Below are 20,091 nucleotides of genomic sequence, written 5' to 3'. Positions count from 1 at the left end.
GACAGACATCTGAACAAACAAACAGATGTATGGATCTATAGCTGCTGCAACATTTATAATGAGACATAAAAGACAGACAATTGAACAAACAAACAGATGTATGGATCTATAGCTGCTACAACATTTATAATGAGACATAAAAGACAGACATCTGAACAAACAAACAGATGTATGGATCTATAGCTGCTACAACATTTATAATGAGACATAAAAGACAGACATTTGAACAAACAAACAGATGTATGGATCTATAGCTGCTGCAACATTTATAATGAGACATAAAAGACAGACATCTGAACAAACAAACAGATGTATGGATCTATAGCTGCTACAACATATATAATGAGACATAAAAGACAGACATTTGAACAAACAAACAGATGTATGGATCTATAGCTGCTACAACATTTATAATGAGACATAAAAGACAGACATCTGAACAAACAAACAGATGTATGGATCTATAGCTGCTACAACATTTATAATGAGACATAAAAGACAGACATCTGAACAAACAAACAGATGTATGGATTTATAGCTGCTGCAACATTTATAATGAGACATAAAAGACAGACAATTGAACAAACAAACAGATGTATGGATCTATAGCTGCTACAACATTTATAATGAGACATAAAAGACAGACATCTGAACAAACAAACAGATGTATGGATCTATAGCTGCTACAACATTTATAATGAGACATAAAAGACAGACATTTGAACAAACAAACAGATGTATGGATCTATAGCTGCTGCAACATTTATAATGAGACATAAAAGACAGACATCTGAACAAACAAACAGATGTATGGATCTATAGCTGCTACAACATATATAATGAGACATAAAAGACAGACATTTGAACAAACAAACAGATGTATGGATCTATAGCTGCTACAACATTTATAATGAGACATAAAAGACAGACATCTGAACAAACAAACAGATGTATGGATCTATAGCTGCTACAACATTTATAATGAGACATAAAAGACAGACATCTGAACAAACAAACAGATGTATGGATCTATAGCTGCTGCAACATTTATAATGAGACATAAAAGACAGACAATTGAACAAACAAACAGATGTATGGATCTATAGCTGCTACAACATTTATAATGAGACATAAAAGACAGACATCTGAACAAACAAACAGATGTATGGATCTATAGCTGCTACAACATTTATAATGAGACATAAAAGACAGACATTTGAACAAACAAACAGATGTATGGATCTATAGCTGCTGCAACATTTAAATGAGACATAAAAGACAGACATCTGAACAAACAAACAGATGTATGGATCTATAGCTGCTACAACATATATAATGAGACATAAAAGACAGACATTTGAACAAACAAACAGATGTATGGATCTATAGCTGCTACAACATTTATAATGAGACATAAAAGACAGACATCTGAACAAACAAACAGATGTATGGATCTATAGCTGCTACAACATTTATAATGAGACATAAAAGACAGACATCTGAACAAACAAACAGATGTATGGATCTATAGCTGCTGCAACATTTATAATGAGACATAAAAGACAGACAATTGAACAAACAAACAGATGTATGGATCTATAGCTGCTACAACATTTATAATGAGACATAAAAGACAGACATCTGAACAAACAAACAGATGTATGGATCTATAGCTGCTACAACATTTATAATGAGACATAAAAGACAGACATTTGAACAAACAAACAGATGTATGGATCTATAGCTGCTGCAACATTTATAATGAGACATAAAAGACAGACATCTGAACAAACAAACAGATGTATGGATCTATAGCTGCTACAACATATATAATGAGACATAAAAGACAGACATTTGAACAAACAAACAGATGTATGGATCTATAGCTGCTACAACATATATAATGAGACATAAAAGACAGACATTTGAACAAACAAACAGATGTATGGATCTATAGCTGCTACAACATATATAATGAGACATAAAAGACAGACATTTGAACAAACAAACAGATGTATGGATCTATAGCTGCTACAACATATATAATGAGACATAAAAGACAGACATCTGAACAAACAAACAGATGTATGGATCTATAGCTGCTACAACATTTATAATGAGACATAAAAGACAGACATCTGAACAAACAAACAGATGTATGGATCTATAGCTGCTACAACATTTATAATGAGACATAAAAGACAGACATCTGAACAAACAAACAGATGTATGGATCTATAGCTGCTGCAACATTTATAATGAGACATAAAAGACAGACATCTGAACAAACAAACAGATGTATGGATCTATAGCTGCTGCAACATTTATAATGAGACATAAAAGACAGACAATTGAACAAACAAACAGATGTATGGATCTATAGCTGCTACAACATTTATAATGAGACATAAAAGACAGACATCTGAACAAACAAACAGATGTATGGATCTATAGCTGCTACAACATTTATAATGAGACATAAAAGACAGACATTTGAACAAACAAACAGATGTATGGATCTATAGCTGCTGCAACATTTATAATGAGACATAAAAGACAGACATCTGAACAAACAAACAGATGTATGGATCTATAGCTGCTACAACATATATAATGAGACATAAAAGACAGACATTTGAACAAACAAACAGATGTATGGATCTATAGCTGCTACAACATATATAATGAGACATAAAAGACAGACATTTGAACAAACAAACAGATGTATGGATCTATAGCTGCTACAACATATATAATGAGACATAAAAGACAGACATTTGAACAAACAAACAGATGTATGGATCTATAGCTGCTACAACATATATAATGAGACATAAAAGACAGACATTTGAACAAACAAACAGATGTATGGATCTATAGCTGCTACAACATATATAATGAGACATAAAAGACAGACATTTGAACAAACAAACAGATGTATGGATCTATAGCTGCTGCAACATTTATAATGAGACATAATCATGTCACATCTTTTATACAATTCCAATACAAATCAAACCTCTTCCAAAAAAAAGAAGTTTTTCAAAATTCATTTAAATAATGAATAATATTATAAACTTCCAGGCTGATGATAAAGCATTCAGTTTATTTTATATATTTCCCTAGTAACATTCTTACCTATTATGTAGTAGTAAATCTTTGGGTTTTCATCATCATCTGTAGCAATAGCCTCCCCTATTTTATCACCAACATTAACGTTATCTGACACTGTAATCTGTATAGGTCTTGTACTACCATCCTGTGAATCAAAAATCATTTATTCTACCATTATATTCAGGTTCAATTTTATACTTATACAGGGGCGGATGCAGGAATTTTCGAAAGGGGGGGGGTGCTAACCCAGGGCAAAGGGGGGGGTGCAGGGGGGGTGCAAAACATATGTCCCGATACAAATGCATTGATCGGCAAAAATAAAGGGGGGGTGCGCACCCCGGAACCCCCCCCTGGATCCGCCACTGCTTATACTTGTATTCATTATTTCATTTCTTTCATTTCTCATAGTTTGCTACAATTCCTTACAAATATTTTTCATTCCAATATCATGACCTTTCATGTTGCCTACACACTTACTATCAATACTATATTTCCTTTGATGGTCAACACATTACTCTAAATTTTTACATGCTTATCAATATTCTTGCTTATGAATTATTCATTATTTCATGAAAACATGTTCCGTTTTACAAAAATTATTTATAATAAACTTACTTGTAATTGTGGGAACTTTGGAATGTTATCATTGACATCTTTAATCTGAATAGTAAGGTATCTTGTAGCATCCAGTGGAGTGGGGGTTCCACGGTCTTTAGCCATTAGGAGAAGCTGAAATAAAAAGCCATCATAAAACATCTAAAATAAATAACTCAGTATTCAGAAGCTTCTTAAACAATAAAATATACACATAAGATAATTTGTAGTATTTTAAAATTAAAGTTTGCCAAAGATAAATGATATTCAAAAATAAAGTCAAGGCATTTTTTCAATAAAAATAGTTTAATCCATTACACTTTATCTAATCAAACCAAAAACATAAATAGCTTAAAACTTTTCAGCACAATGATGAGGATCATGATGATGGATGATTAATTAATGACCAGTGGCAATTAAATACATATTCAAGACAAGATCCTGTAATGTGTAGCGAATGGAAACCTTGCTTTGAACTAGACCAAAACATAGAGCTGGTTTATGACATTTTGTTTTTTACTTAGTAGCTCAGGGCCAATAGGTCTTTACTTTCTGGTACATCAAAGTTATGTAATACTTGCCACATATCTAGGCACTTTTTCCCTGTCGTATACTATTCTTGCACTGATTACACCAGTTATAGAATTAATCAGGAATTCATTTGTTTGATTGGTAAATATTCCTCCAGCAAAGAATCCATAATCAATTATACCATTATTGCCTTTGTCTGAATCCTCAGCGTGTACATCGTAAACTATCATTCCAAGATACTGATTCTGTAATGTAAAGAAATACCTCAGACTATGTCCTCAGGATGTACATCATAAACAATCATTTCAAAATTATTTTTTTAAATGTAAAGAAAAACCAGACTACATGTTCAAGGACCATTACAGTGTGCATTTCTTACTACTAACAAAGACTGTAAGCCATTATCTCTAACACTACGACAGCTGAACTAATGGTAAGACCAATTTAAATAATGATTAGCTCTACATGAACTGACCAATGAAGTGTAAGGATTTGTAATTACCTCCAGTACACTGACTGTCATATTCTGATCAGGTGGAATAATCCATCTTGGTGGAGAATTGGTAGCCTCCAGGACTGTTATCTGTACATGGGCTGTATGAGTATAGGGTCCACTACCATCTTGGTCCCTGGCTTGTACAATAAAGGTATAGACACCAGAATTCCTTAACAGACTCTTAGCTACTCTGATTCTTCCTGATTTCTCAGCAATACTAAAGAAACCTGGGGAAAATGTCAAAGAACATATTTTAAATGCATTTAATATTCTAATTAATGAACCTTTAGTATTAGCAAACTCACATCCCCCTCCCCCTTCATGCACACATTCAAAAGAACTTTAACCTGTTCATTTCAAAGCACTTACGATGCAATTTATATATTATCAATTATTTCCAAGGGACATAACTCTTAAAAAAATTGCTAATTGGCAAGATTTTTCAACTGGTCCTAGACATAGCTAAAATAGACCTTCTTTATCAATTTGATAAAAATCTGGCAAAAATTGTACAGATGAGAACGCCTACAATGTACTATTCAAGTTACTACTTTTTCCTAGAGGCATACCTCTTTTAAAAATAGTTGATCAATACTGTTTTTGAATTTGTCATATACATTGCATATGAAAACCTATGATTAAATTTGCATAAAAATCTGTCAAGAGTTGTACACATGATAGCCCTTACAAGACTGCACAGACAGATGTGCAGATGGATTAAAGCCTTTTATTTGTATGTCCCCCACAATGCCTGTGTTCCTAGATATTTTGTAATCTATTTACCATTTGGATCTCCAGTGTTATTAGTTATGGTGTAAGCTATTTCTGCATTATATCCTATATCAGCATCCGTCGCAAACACCTGTAGGACCTGGATTCCAACAGGAACTGTCTCAATTATTGTGGCCACATAATTGGACTGAGTGAATACTGGTGGATTATCGTTTATGTCGTCTAATGAGATGTATACCTGAAAATGTAATGTACAATGATTATTTCAGTTCCTTAAATTATACTGGTTAACACCATTCTTAATCTACAAAGAAATACAACTATGAAATCATTTTTATTCGTGGGGATATCAATTTGTTTGGATTTCCTGGATATAGGTTTCAGTAACCTGGAATTTCAATGTCCAACAAGGCATGAATTTTCTACAGGCTTGCACAGGCAAACAATGAAATTAAAGAAGATGTTTTTTGTTCGCAATCCATTAAAGTTGGTATCCACAAAAATAAATGAATCCACAGTACAGTGAACACAAATTAAGAAAAAAGGTGCATTGAATGATCTGCACTGCCAAGAACATAAAAAACATTGTATTGAATGAGTTTGAACATAAAAATAGTATTTTCATGTTGTTTCTAGTTATTCTGGTGACAACAAATGGAAATTTTAAACAACCTTGACTGGCTATACAGCCCTTGCACGGTTCTGTTGATACTCAATTGCAGAGATGCAAAATAATATACAATCCCTACTACCATGTGTTGTAAGAATATGTATTTTAAAATATAAGATACTAATTTTTCATTTCAAGACAATAATTATTGATTCATTAATAGAGATTTCTACCATATTGAACTTACTCGGACATTAGTAAACCTCCTAACAGAAGCATCTAGAGGACTGTCATAGGCTGTCACTTGTACATCTATCTGGGGTGTAGTCTCCCTGTCTAATACTGCCCCAGGGGCAACAGTTATCTCACCCTGAAAAGCAATTTGACATCATCAAATCACTAAACATATACAGTCAGTCTGATATAAGGCAACTGCTACATAAAAGTTGGAAGTTTTTCATTTACAGTCGTTTGCCTCGAGTGTGTAGGTAAAAGCAATATCTTTGGTTAGCTTGCTTGCTAGCTGAACTGTGAAGTCATTATTAGGTTAAGTACACACTCATTGCAATAGGCTGTAATAAAATCATTTTTTTTCAGAAGAATTCACACCTCAGCTTGAAGATATTATCAAAGCGAATAAAGGTATAAACATACATAAATTTTGCAATCTACACCTTAAACTTATTTTGCCCTTATCTATACAATAATAACACTGATAATATTACTTCCATTTTTTTAGCAGGAAAATCCTTTGATTAAATAATTATTAAATATCTGATCTTCAGTCATTTTTCAGAAATCCTACTTCAGTAATTCCCATTATATTATGAATACTAACAGTGGTATCATTAATCAGGAATCTGTTCAAGGGATCTTTCATTTCATATCTTACAACACCATAGTCTCCCTTGTCAGCATCATTAGCCAGTACAGTGACAACAGATTTTCCTGCACTCTCCCCTTCGTTTATTCGTGCAGTGTAGGATGTCTGAAACAGAAAATATATTGTATAAATGAACAACAGTTGATTCTGTAGTTTTTCAATCTAAAATGTTTCAAACAAGTGAAACTGCAAGCTACTGCTCACTGATGATACCCCCGCCGCAAGTGGATAATATTAATAGTGTAAAAATATGCAAGTGTTCGGTAAACAGGAAGTTGTCGAGTGATGAATCTGAAAACGCATCACACGGTATAGCAGACTTATATAAATCCTGAAACCAAATTTCAGAAATCCTTGTATTGTAGTTCCTGAGAAAAATGTGACGAAAATTTTCAAGTTGGCTATCATGTGTAAAATCATACAAGTGTTCGGTAAACAGGAAGTTGTCGAGTGATGAATCTGAAAACGCATCACACGGTAAAGCAGACTTATATAAATCCTGAAACCAAATTTCAGAAATCCTTGTATTGTAGTTCCTGAGAAAAATGTGACGAAAATTTTCAACTTGGATATCATGTGTAAAATCATACAAGTTTTTTCGGTAAACAGGAAGTTGTCAAGTGATGAATCTGAAAACGCACCACACGGTATGGCTGACATATATAAATGTTGATACTAAATTACAGAAAGGGTGGATGTGTAGTTCCTGAGAAAAATGTGACGAAAGTTTCATGGGACGGACTGACTGACGGACGGACGGACTGACGGACGGACTGACAGACAGAGGTAAAACAGTATACCCCCCTTTTTTAAAGCGGGGGTATAACTAAATACTGCCAATAAAACGATGATAACTTAAATCCATTAAAAAACATTAAAAATTCTATTATTTCGTTCTGAGCTAACATATGGGAAATATGTCAAAAAGACAACAACCCGACCAATAGCAGACAACAACTAAAGGAAATGTTGGGTCTTAAACGTAGCAAGAAAATCCTGCACACGAAACTCCAAAACATATCAATGAACTAAAATTAAAAATATGCACTTACCTGTGTAAAAATAGGTGAGTTGTCGTTGATGTTACGAACTGTTACATAAACAGTTGTAGAAGCACTGAGTCTGGGGACACCAGTATCATATACAAGTGCTGTGAAATAAGTTTGTTCAATTTTCTCAAAGTCTATCCTACTAGAAACACTTAGTACACCTGTAAAAGAGAAAAGTTCAGTTAGAAATAATACAACAATGAATTTATTATAGTCGTACACTGTTGACTGGTCATGCTTCATATTAGGTTCAAGCTTTTTCCTATGAATATGTTTGATTTAAAAAAAAATCTTTCAGCAAATATCTTAAAAAACATTGATTTCTGACAGGAAATCAAAAATATAATGTGGATTTCTCTATTTTGATGAGATTTCCCCCCCTCCCCCTTAGATAGCTGTAAGATTGCATTCTGTTTTTGCTTAATTTTGACAAATTTAGAATCAACCTATTAGGATATTTTTTTTCATTAAACACTTGAATTTGTGGTTCACCAACTAACAAAACTAGAAACCCAAGTACAAAAATGAATACAAAAGTACTGATGTAAATAATTACCTGTTTGGAATCCTATAGCAAAGTAATTATTAGGGTTATAAGGTAATGAATATTCTGCTATGGCATCATCTTGGTCCTTAGCTAGTAAAGCCATGACAAATGTCCCAATCGGTCGCTCTTCGTCAATGGTAATGTTAGTGTGAGGTAGGAACTCTGGTGCCTGGTCATTATACTCCAAGATGTTTATGATCAAAGTACCTGTAAAACATTACCATCTTCCTAATATATTGATTGATAATGTTTTTTATTACTATAAATTTTAAATAATTGACCAATTGCCTTAATTTTCATACTATTAATAATCCTGTAATAATCCTGATACACATAGATCCATGTTTGCTGTAATTGACTTCCCTTTTTGCTTTGAGATTATCTACAATGTTATCTGGAACCATTGATTTCAACTCTGTCTAGTGCAACTTTACAGACAGAAAATTTGTTAACTACTTGTTCTACTATGAAGTGGGGTAGTGCTGATAGAAGTTACAATTGAGGCATAATCCATTTTTTGTTGTATTTTTATAGACAGGAAACCAGTCACATACATGTTCCAGTCTGCTGTGGGCTGACATTGGTATCAGTTACAGTCATGGCCAAGGTCACAACAGAGGCTTAATCACTGTCTATTTTAGCTCTATAGACAGGGAACTAGTTACATACCTGTCCCAGTCTGCTGTGGGCTGGCATTGGTATCAGTTACAGTCATGGTCAATGTCACAACAGAGGCTTTATCTCTTTCTAGTTTAACTCTATAGATAGGGAACTAGTTACATACCTGTTCCAGTCTGCTGTGGGCTGGCATTAGTATCAGTTACAGTCATGGTCAATGTCACAACAGAGGCTTTATCCCTGTCTAGTTTAGCATTCGTTAGGACATGCCCAGCAACAGGATCAACAGCAAACAAGTCCTAAAATAAAATCCTTAGATATTAAACATCTTTATATAATGTTTATGTAGACCAATGATATATTTTTTCTATTACTTACAAAGATGTTTGAAGACTTTGAAGACAGAAATTCCATCCTAGAAATGAAAAGAGGGGGTTGGACCTCCACTTTTTTTGGACAGTCAATTCATTTGAATGGCGACATATAGTTGGACATCCCTTTATCCTGGGTTGGGACACCCCCTTTTTAGAATGTCTGGATCTGGCCCTGATATTATATCAGCTAGTGTAGGTCAAATATTGACACCAAATGCGGATTGGGTTCTTTAATACGACTTATAAAAACATTTCAGTTTGAAACAAGAATGTGTCCATAGTACATGGATGCCCCACTCGCTCTATCTTTTTCACTGTTTAGTGGATCTTAAAATTTGGGTCAAAACTCTTATTTGGCACTAAGTTTAGAAAGATCATATCAAAGGGAACATGTGTACTAAGTTTAGAAAGATCATATCAAAGGGAACTTGTGTACTAAGTTTAGAAAGATCATATCAAAGGGAACATGTGTACTAAGTTTCAAGTTGATTATACTTAAACTTCCTCAAAAACCACCTTAACCAAAATCTTCAACCAGAAGCTGAAGCGGTACAGACAGTACAGTACAGTCTTACGAATGAATGGACACACAGACTGAAAAACATAATACCCCTAGTTAAGGCATTAAAATAAAAAAAATATACAGCAAGACAATTATAAATTATATTGGTAAAAACATACACTGTAATCATAAATGTTTTTGTTGACTTGAACACCATCTGGGTTAATGGCTGATTTTGGTTCTGTGAAGGCAAAACGTAATATACTGTTGTCATCTGGATCTTGTGCAGACACTTTAAACAACGAGTAACCAATGGCAACATCTAAAATAAAATGGGACTCATTAGAATGTTATATTTGTAAGATAAATCTTTAAATACTAATTTCATTAATGTAGAGTCTAAATTGAATAAATATAACTGCAAGCATCTAAAATATTCTAATTTTGATTTGACAACCTTTAACCCACTATTATTTAGTGGAATTTAAAGTACTAAATATTAAAGATATTTTTATTTTATTTTTCATCATACAGTGGTAGGGATGAATGTAAGAAGTACAAGAGTAGGTATAAATCATTAAAAAAAAATTGTCTTTTAATAATGTTCGTTGATGTTTTGTCACAGTATAATTGTATGAGAAGGAGACTCTTACTTTCATACACCTCAGCTCTCATTGTAGAAGGTACAAAGAATGGGTCCTTATTGTTCTCATCAGTAATCTCTATGGTAACAGTACTGGTCCCTGTTTGTTGTGGGCGTCCTCTATCTCTAGCTAACACCTACAAAACAAGAATGTGTCCTCAGTACACGAATGCCCCACTCGCACTATCATTTTCCATGTTCAGTGGACCGTGAAATTGGGGTAAAACCTCTAATTTGGCAAAAAAATTAGAAAGATCATATCATAGGGGACATGTGTACTAAGTTTGAAGTCAATTGGACTTAAACTTCATCAAAAACTACCTTGACCAAAAACTTTAACCTGAAGCGGGACAGACGGACGGACGAACGAACAGACGGACGGACGCACAGACCAGAAAACATAATGCCCCTCTACTATCGTAGGTGGGGCATAATAAATAATAAAAAATTAAGTGAGCCAGCTCACATACCCAATGCCCCACATAAAGAATATAATATGGGATCAATGTAATCAATTAGTTGCTGTACCTTGGAAATGAGGTGGAGGACCATGCAATCTTCATCATCTTTGCAATATCATGCTTTCATTTTAATCAAAGCACAAAAGCACTAAAAAGGCAGGTTCTATCTACCTATCACTGTAAGGCTGCTGACCAAATATAGAATGGTTTTGTTTAGTACTGGAGAAATGTGTAATAAATTCTTTAAGATTATTCAACATTTAAAGAACCAGTTAACAGAAATAGAGTGGTTGAAAGATCTGAAAAAAGCTAAGACATAAAATCATTTTGTAAAGTAATACATTTTGAAAAATTCAAGGTTTGGGTAAACAGAAGTAGGTGAGTAAGCGACATTTAAGTGGTTTTGTTTAGTCATACATTAAAAAGAGGAAATATTTGTTAGATGAACAGATGAGATATAAGGTTGGATGAGGTGAATGTAATATAACCCCCACTCCTAGAGTGAGTATATCATACCTGCATAACATACTCCTTCTTGACATCAAAGTCAAAGGTAGCATCAGGTGAGGTAGATATATCTCCAGAGGCTGTATTTATCATAAACTTGCCAGAAGCCCCTGTATTGATACTGTAGTCTATCTTACCAGCATCACTGGTGGGAGAGTCTTTATCTTGGGCTCTCACAGTCAGTATGTAGTGATCTGAAATGTACATTACATCATACAGATTCATATAGACCACTTATTAAACATTATAATTTGTTCTTAAATCAATTTTCTTGTAAAATCTTATTAATTTATCACTAACAAAATATGGAAAACTAAGTTTTGGAATACCAGAGATTGTTAATTAAATAATTTGTGAATTGTTTGAAAACTGTACTGGTGTTTGTGGTTTTATTTATCTGACAAATAAGCATCAAACTGGATATTACACCAAGCATAATTTTATCATACTAGTAACCAACTGATTTCATTGGATGCTTGACTGCACTTGGAACAGAGTAAGTCAGACACTGGTTTGTATCAAATCTGAATTTTGTCTTGTTACCAACACCATATATGTCACAGTGAACTCAACATACACCAAATTATTGTAATGGCTTATACTAGACAGTGACTTTGATACCACTTTTATTAACTGTAAATATACATTTATTTCAACATATACAAATCTTTCAACAAATTCGGGAACAATTACATTCATTCATAATCTAAATATAAAACCACAAACTACAATGAGACAAGAACTGACGGACTAATGAATTCGACCAAGCACTTACGTCATGAATTAATATCGCCAATAAAACAATTTCTAGCTGTTATTCAGTAATTTTGAACTATACTATAAAACTATGTAAAAAGTACGGAAAAGCTGTATTGCAGAAAGTTATAAAACTATCATAATATTTCCATATAACTTTTAATGAATGAAACTCTATCGAGAATCTAAATAATATTTTCCAAATAATAAAATTAACTAACCTGTAAATATTGCTTTGGCATTTAAGCGTCAGCATTGAAAGGCGGCTATTCAGTTAATGAAATATTAAATCTCTATATATAAATAAAGCGTACATATATTTTCCCGCACTCGTGCAATAATATTTTATTCTATTTAAATCGTTCAGGTGTGTAGTGACGTGTATATGAAATTGTGCAGTGACATATATTAGAAATGTCGTCAGTCTCAGTCAATTGTCATAATGAGTATGATGAAATAGAAAATGGAATGAATGAATGAAATAAATGAACTGATGAATAACCAATCAACCATTTAATAATACACATAAATACGACGGTGACATATATATATATACTGTCAGATCAAGGAGCGTAAAGAGATTTGATTTATTGTTGGTATCTTAATGCTCAGTGGTTAATATTTCATGCATGTTCAGGACAGGTCGAGATCTAGAGAGAGAAGTGCTGTATATTAATATTGTAGACTTACTTCCAAGAGTTTTCTCATTAATCTTTCCATAATAATCACTAATATCAAACTTGGGTCCATTGTTGTTTAAATCCTGTAAATATGAACAAACATAATTATAAGAAAAAAAAACCCAAATATTATTGTACCTTCTTGTCTTTTGAAATTGCACAGATTTTTTATGTACAAAAAGAGTGGTCACATCTGTATTGAGATCAAGACTTTTTCAAAGCCTGCCAGGTAATATATTCTATGAAGAAGCTTTTAACCATAATAATATCAAATTTAATTTTAAAATGATTTTATAAGTCGATAACATTTTGTATTTTAAAAAAAGGTATAAAAAAATTGTAGGAAACTTGTTTGTTCTTTCAATATTAATTATGTCATAAGCTAGGACTTTGAAAAAAATATAATTCAAAAAGCACAGAAACTTTTACATATCTGTCTATTTGATGAAATCTTGAAGCTCCAATTCCAATAGGAGAATGCTTAAGATCTGAAATATGGGTAAAGTTTGTATGGAAGAAGTCTTGACAATAACTTACAATAACATAAATGGTGACTGTTCCTGTGTCAACATATTGTCCATCTGATGCCTGCACTGTCATGATAAACCTTCAACATAAATAGTCCATGTAATGAATATAACATGTTGTCTATCTTACTGTGTTGTGTCTTTTTGTTGAGCACTTATTTTACAATGTTGTGTACCAGTAATAGCTCTTATTTTAATTTGTATAGACTTTATGTACAAGTTATCAGTATGTTGGCATACACCTTCTTTCACCATGTGATACAAGTTTATCTTCAATTATTCACCAGCATGATATTTCACTTGAAGGTTTATTGAAAGTTTATATACTTTAAGTCTAAACATTAGGGATAGCTGACCACTTTATTAAGTTTGTTATATAGATACAAATTTGGATACCAAATTTGAATCTGTATTTTTTATTTTTTTTCACCGGTTTTTCTTTCTTTCTTTCAAAAATGAAATATTTCATTTTGTAATATTATCCGATTGTATGTCAAAGAATCTTCTAATATTCCATTTGGACAGATAATTTTGTTTTAGTGACTATCTTGATAACGGTACGTCTAAACACTGCTAAGGACATATACAATGCCACTAAGGACTAGAAGGAGTGCTGTAAATATGTATTATTGCATAGCAATATAATATTTCCCTCAGAAAGTAACCCAAAGTAAGCTTGCAATAAATCTTCAAAATTCATGACGTCATTAACGACAAAATTTAAGTTTAAACCAATTTTTATTTTTAAATATTATATTGCTATACAATAAAAGGGTTATTACATGAATATTCGGGAATATTGTCCCTCGCAAAATATATATTGCACTCGCAAGCTCGTGCAATATGAAATTCTACTCAGGACAATATTCCCAAATATTCATGCAATAACCCTATAATATTGCACTAGTGCAATAAATCTTCAAAATTCATGACATCATCAACAACAAAATCTAAGTTTAAAACAATTTTTACTTTCAAATATTATATTGCTATACAATAAAAGGGTTATTGCATGAATATTGTCCCTTGTAGAACATATATTGCACTAGCAAGCTTGTGTAATATAAAATTCTACTCTGGACAATATTCCCCAATATTCATGCATTAACCCTATATTATTTTTACATATTATGTTAGACATTGATATTTAATGCATAAATTTCACATTTTATAGAAAAATAATTACAAATAAACAAGATATTCAACATTATTTAGACATAAGGACTCCTTAGCAGTGCTTAGACACACCCTTTTGATAAAATCTGTATTTGGATATCTCTTTGGACCTTTTACAACCACAACAAAACTATACTTACGACCCATTAACACCAGGAGCATCATCATACAATATCGGCTGTTTGGCGGTAATATTCCCTGTTGTAGAATCTATCTGCCATTTTAGCGTACTTTCTTGTATGAGACTGTAGGATATAGGACCCCCCACATTATCAGGATCGGTAGCCACCACAACCACTTGTGGGTTTGGAACAGTTCGTAATTCCTCAATATAACTTATATAGTTCTTGGTAGCAAACGTTGGGCTGTTGTCATTGACATCATCAATATGAATGACAAGGTTAGAGGTCACTGTTTGACCAGATCCACCAGAATCCCTAGCTGTAACAGTTAGATCATAACGGCTTTTCTGTTCATAGTTTATACAGAAACCAGAGCCTGGTGTAGCACAATTAGCAACGGTCACCTGTCCACTGACCTCATCTATCTTAAATCTGAAACAATAACAATTCTATTCAAATCAATTTCTCCATGTAATGCCAACAAAAAAAACCAGAACTGTCTGCATTGCAGGACTAATACACCCCTTTTTCAACCTTACAACAATTTTTGTTTCTAGTCTGATATTCAGTATTGAGGAAATGACACTGATTGATATTTTTGGTTTTCTGTTATTATTTTTATATAATCATTGGCCTTGTGTTATATTGACACATGGTTACAGATTGGTAAATCTTAAAGAATTATACTGACCCAAGAACAAATTCTATGGTTTGTATACTGCAAATTCAGCTTTGTTTGCAGGGGATATAATTAAGCAGTTTTAACTATATATACTGTGGTATACAATTAGTAGAAAGTACAATAATCTATTGTATCAGTATACCTATTGAAATACACAAGAAGCTAAAAAAAATAATAATACATTCTATCTATAGTATGTCCATTTTGCCTTCTACAGATGAGTTTGGTACATTGGATTACTTGGGATCTTATGAGGGTTATTAGGACACATTTTGGAAATTAGCAGATTAAATAAAAGGTTGAGCTAGCATAAAATCACTTACAGAGGACTTCCATCTCCAAGGAGACCAAATCGTATGCCACTGTTGCCAAGGATACCAGAGTCTGGATCTGTTGCCTAATAAATAAAACAACAATAAGGCTTCAATAAAATATAAATCAGAATGACCATTATCAAATATCATCTTAACACTGCATGACTGTTGCACAATTACATTAATCATTTGCCAATCAATCCATACGGGTTTACTATCCATACGGGTTTACTATCCATACGAACCCCTAAAAAAACATGTTTTTTAGGGGTTCGTTACGTTTGGATAGTAAACCCGGCAATTGTAACAAGCCCCTGTGAGTAGATTATCTCAAAAGTTCATTTCTTGACAACCTCATAATTTCACGATTGTACACATCGATTTTAAATTAGTTTCTGCATAACACATGCAATGGCAGTACCTTTCCAATTACTATTTATGTGTTGCGTCTAAATTTAAGTTGTAACACTTTATAGTGACTGAAAAGGGTAGAAATTCATCAGATGAGAAAATGCTGAAGACACCTGGAAACAGCACCAGATCATTATGTATTGCATCTAATACAAAGAAACAAACTGAGATTTGGATAGTTCCACTTCAAGGTAAAAATATTAATCTCTTGAAATGATATTAAAAAAATATTGTAACACTGTAGTTAATTAATAAAGATATTATTACGTGTATTTCTGTATTGGCCTTGTTATTGGTCCTCGGCCAGCTGTAATGGCATTCGGCTTCGCCTCAGGCCAATACAGCAAGCCTCGGACCAATAACAAGGCCAATACAGAAATACTTACGTAATAATATCATATTACTTTTTATGTCCAAAGTGAAAAACAAGCACCTTAAACCTCTAAAATATACAGACTACCAATACATACTGTAACTGTAACAACAATTGTTCCACCAGGAGCAGTCTCTACGATTCGTTCGTCATAGTTAGGTGGATTAAACGTTGGAAGGTTGTCATTAACATCTATAACATTTACTATGACTTTGGCCGAACCAGATCGCCTTTCTGGTGTCCTGGTTTCTCTAGCTATAACCTAAAATTATATATTGATGCCATATCTTTAAAATGTATACAATTTAATAAATTTATAAGAAATGGAACAACTGCTATACTTTGTTTTCTTTATTTAACTAGCAGTTTTCAGATCAATACTTTCCTTAGCTTTCAATTTGGGGGTTAGAGTTCCTGATAAAGGTAAATCCTGAAAAAATCTTTGGACACACCAAATTTATGAAGAGTTAATTCCATTTTCTAGCACGGGGCTGATACTATTGCTGGCTAGTCCCCAAAGGGTATCCTCATTTCAGTAGTCATTGCTTATTTACTGATATCATTTACCAAATACCACTCTTAAATTTACGAATTATTAAGATCCTAAGGTTCAAACCCATCAGGGAAAGTTGACCTTAAGTAGATTTGGCTATTTTCTTGAAGTCCTATTTTGTCATATAACTCCTCACACATTAATACAGTCTTAAACTTTATAATTTGGGGAGTTGAGCATATCTGTCACCAAATAAAAAGAAAGAAAACAATAGCATTTAATTTTACATTTTTAGCTATCAAATTTAAAAAAAACCTCACTGGTCATAATTTTTGTTTTTTAAAACTTTTTAAAACTGTTACAATATTTCTAAGACAAACCATTGCAACTTTAACAACATAAGTAACCCGTTCCTGTCAATTTTAACTTACATCAAAGATATACTGAGTTGGTCCTGTTTCATAATTTATCAAGTTAGTATCCTTTATAAGTATGCTTGCAGTTGTCTGTCCTTGTCCATTAGATGGTGATACTTCAAATTCTGCATTGTAATTGGATAACTCAAATTCAAAATAAGCATTGTCAGCCTACAAAAAAAATAAATAATATTAAATGGATGAAAACATACAAGTCATTATTTTTCAATCTTTTTATGTTTATATATAGATTGATGGTCTTAAAATTAAGACGTATTTAATAATTTGTACCAGAATGGTCCTATAAAACCTTGAAGTAGTGGTTGTATGGCTATATAATCAACAGCAATAGATAATATCTAGATTCAGACACTATCCAATTTAAACCCAGAAGTTGTGAATATATATATAATCATAGAGAATCAAAGGGAAATAACTTACCAAATCTGGATCAGAAACTGTCAATATCACACCAGGTAGAGGTGACTGGTTGGGTATGTCTTCAGCAATACTGACATTAAACTGGGTTTTAGCAAACTTTGGACTGTTGTCATTAGCATCAACAACATTAATTCTAATGGTTGTGTAGGCAGTTGTGGAAGCATCACTTCCCAAAATGTTAGCTGAAGCATTTATTACCTCTCTTGCCTAAAAAAATAATATCAGAAATATTCATATTTAATTCTTTTTTGAAATTTTAAAAGATGAGTCATAGTTACAGTAATGATAATACAGCTACTGTCTGACACAATTTTGTTTAGTCTAAATAAAAATGTGTTGACTTTGTATTGACAAATAGCCTGGTTTCAAACTTGTACGTATGCTGCAACTGGCGATTTGAACATAGCTCATGCTGGTTTTTTTTTAATGTAATTACATGTATTTTATTGTTTCTCAATATTTCACAGTAAGGTTTAAGCAATTTATATAACTAACTGCCGTTCAAATACCTAAATATAATATAAGAATCTCAGACTAACTTACCATAAACCCAAGACCTATATTGAGTTCTTGACTCTCTCTAACTCATGTTGATGTCATGTTAACTTACCCTAATTCCCAGATCTATATATCCTATAATAAGGTCCTGACTCTCTCTGTCAAAGGTAACGTTGGTTGTGATATTTCCCGATACAGGATCCAATCTCACCAGTTGGTTAATAACTGAAATCAATATTCATATTTCATTTTTAATCCCATTCAATTTTATAGTCCCCAAGTAAAATATTTTACACCAGTCCATGTTACAAAATAGAAAACATTTCAATTTCTATTCAAGACATATGAAACTTAACAAAGACATTTTACACAGCTAATAAAAAAATCAAAAAAATCAAAAATTAAACTAAATATTTTATATATTTTATGTACTGCTAAAACTTGACCATTTATCTGTATGGTTAAGATGTGGGTTCCAGTTTAGCTTGTGTTGTTGGGCTCTTGTCTCATTTATGGTATATAACAACATTTTTTTTTCAAATACCATAAATGTTTTTTATGTAAGCATAATTTTTCACTTGCTCTCTAGTCAATAAATGTTTGGAGAATATAATCCATGACATGTGACTATAAATTATGGGTTTGAAATAAAACAAAAAAAGTCAGAATATGATTTCAATGAAACTTTTCACTAAAAGCTAAGCAAATTCATGCAGTTCAGTCTTCACATTCTATAACAACTATCCCTCAACAAGACATTTCATGACTAAATTCTATGTTATAAACAAGACAAAATTCAAGCTGATAATTACAAGCTTGTCATAAATGGCAAATGAACAAGGCATGCAATTTATTTGAAAAAAATATAAATAAAGGTATCAATACAAATGCATGATCCCCGATATTAATTCCTGCTGATTTTGTTGTTAAAACTAAAATATGAGGAAGCTTTTGAACTAACAATACTAAACAACTTTCATTTATTGTAAAAGGGACATAACTTTTATTCATTTTAATTGATAAAAATAGAAATTTAGATATTTGAGTTCCTTGCCTTTTCTCTTTTAGTTCAATCCAAAATTAGGTCTCTGGTAAAGGAAATAATTCACTAATCCAAGAATTCAACTTTTGAAAGATATTTAACTCACAAGTAAAAACACTGAAAAACTAACTCATGCAATGTGTATATCAGTAGTTCTTTGAATATTTTTCTATATTGGAACTCTTTGATTAATTATTCTATAAAAAGTCTTATCCTGTTCAATAAAGAAAAATAAAGTAATATCTATTTCATTGCTAAGTAGACTGGAGAAAAAAAAAGTAATTTCATCATGATCACAAAAAGAATCTTACTAGCCATGTGACATCATTGAAGTAATGGTGAAAACCGAGTGATGTCTAATTGTATCTATTCACTTTCAACACTCTGGTTTTACAAAGATATAAAAGATGTAAATAAACAAATTCATGAATGATAGTTATAAACATGTATTAAATAACAAGAACAAAAACAATGATTTGCATGCTGAACATTTAAACCA

At 32.4% G+C, this 20,091-nt stretch overlaps 1 protein-coding gene across 7 annotated transcripts in view; it reads right to left on the bottom strand.

Moving 5' to 3' along the window:
- The window catches only part of LOC139487557 (cadherin-87A-like), a 51,670-nt gene that overhangs the window by 16,009 nt on the left and 15,570 nt on the right, over positions 1 to 20,091 (bottom strand). For all 7 annotated transcript variants that reach the window (XM_071272442.1, XM_071272438.1, XM_071272443.1 and 4 more), the window contains 21 exons: positions 18,663 to 18,775; positions 18,053 to 18,259; positions 17,627 to 17,782; positions 16,800 to 16,964; positions 15,928 to 16,001; positions 14,941 to 15,354; positions 13,635 to 13,704; positions 13,108 to 13,180; positions 11,671 to 11,855; positions 10,704 to 10,830; positions 10,230 to 10,372; positions 9,341 to 9,473; positions 8,566 to 8,763; positions 8,013 to 8,170; positions 6,916 to 7,065; positions 6,325 to 6,447; positions 5,519 to 5,705; positions 4,742 to 4,962; positions 4,290 to 4,484; positions 3,730 to 3,843; positions 3,139 to 3,259 (listed from right to left, as the gene is read on the bottom strand). In XM_071272442.1, the coding sequence (XP_071128543.1) occupies positions 3,139 to 3,259; positions 3,730 to 3,843; positions 4,290 to 4,484; positions 4,742 to 4,962; positions 5,519 to 5,705; positions 6,325 to 6,447; positions 6,916 to 7,065; positions 8,013 to 8,170; positions 8,566 to 8,763; positions 9,341 to 9,473; positions 10,230 to 10,372; positions 10,704 to 10,830; positions 11,671 to 11,855; positions 13,108 to 13,180; positions 13,635 to 13,704; positions 14,941 to 15,354; positions 15,928 to 16,001; positions 16,800 to 16,964; positions 17,627 to 17,782; positions 18,053 to 18,259; positions 18,663 to 18,775 (3,327 nt within the window). The remainder of the gene's footprint in view (positions 1 to 3,138; positions 3,260 to 3,729; positions 3,844 to 4,289; positions 4,485 to 4,741; positions 4,963 to 5,518; positions 5,706 to 6,324; positions 6,448 to 6,915; positions 7,066 to 8,012; positions 8,171 to 8,565; positions 8,764 to 9,340; positions 9,474 to 10,229; positions 10,373 to 10,703; positions 10,831 to 11,670; positions 11,856 to 13,107; positions 13,181 to 13,634; positions 13,705 to 14,940; positions 15,355 to 15,927; positions 16,002 to 16,799; positions 16,965 to 17,626; positions 17,783 to 18,052; positions 18,260 to 18,662; positions 18,776 to 20,091) is intronic.

Source organism: Mytilus edulis, chromosome 9, assembly GCF_963676685.1.
Source record: "Mytilus edulis chromosome 9, xbMytEdul2.2, whole genome shotgun sequence".
NCBI lineage: Eukaryota > Metazoa > Mollusca > Bivalvia > Mytilida > Mytilidae > Mytilus > Mytilus edulis.
Note: the sequence above shows the minus strand (reverse complement) of the source record. Positions and strands in the feature narration are given on the sequence as shown.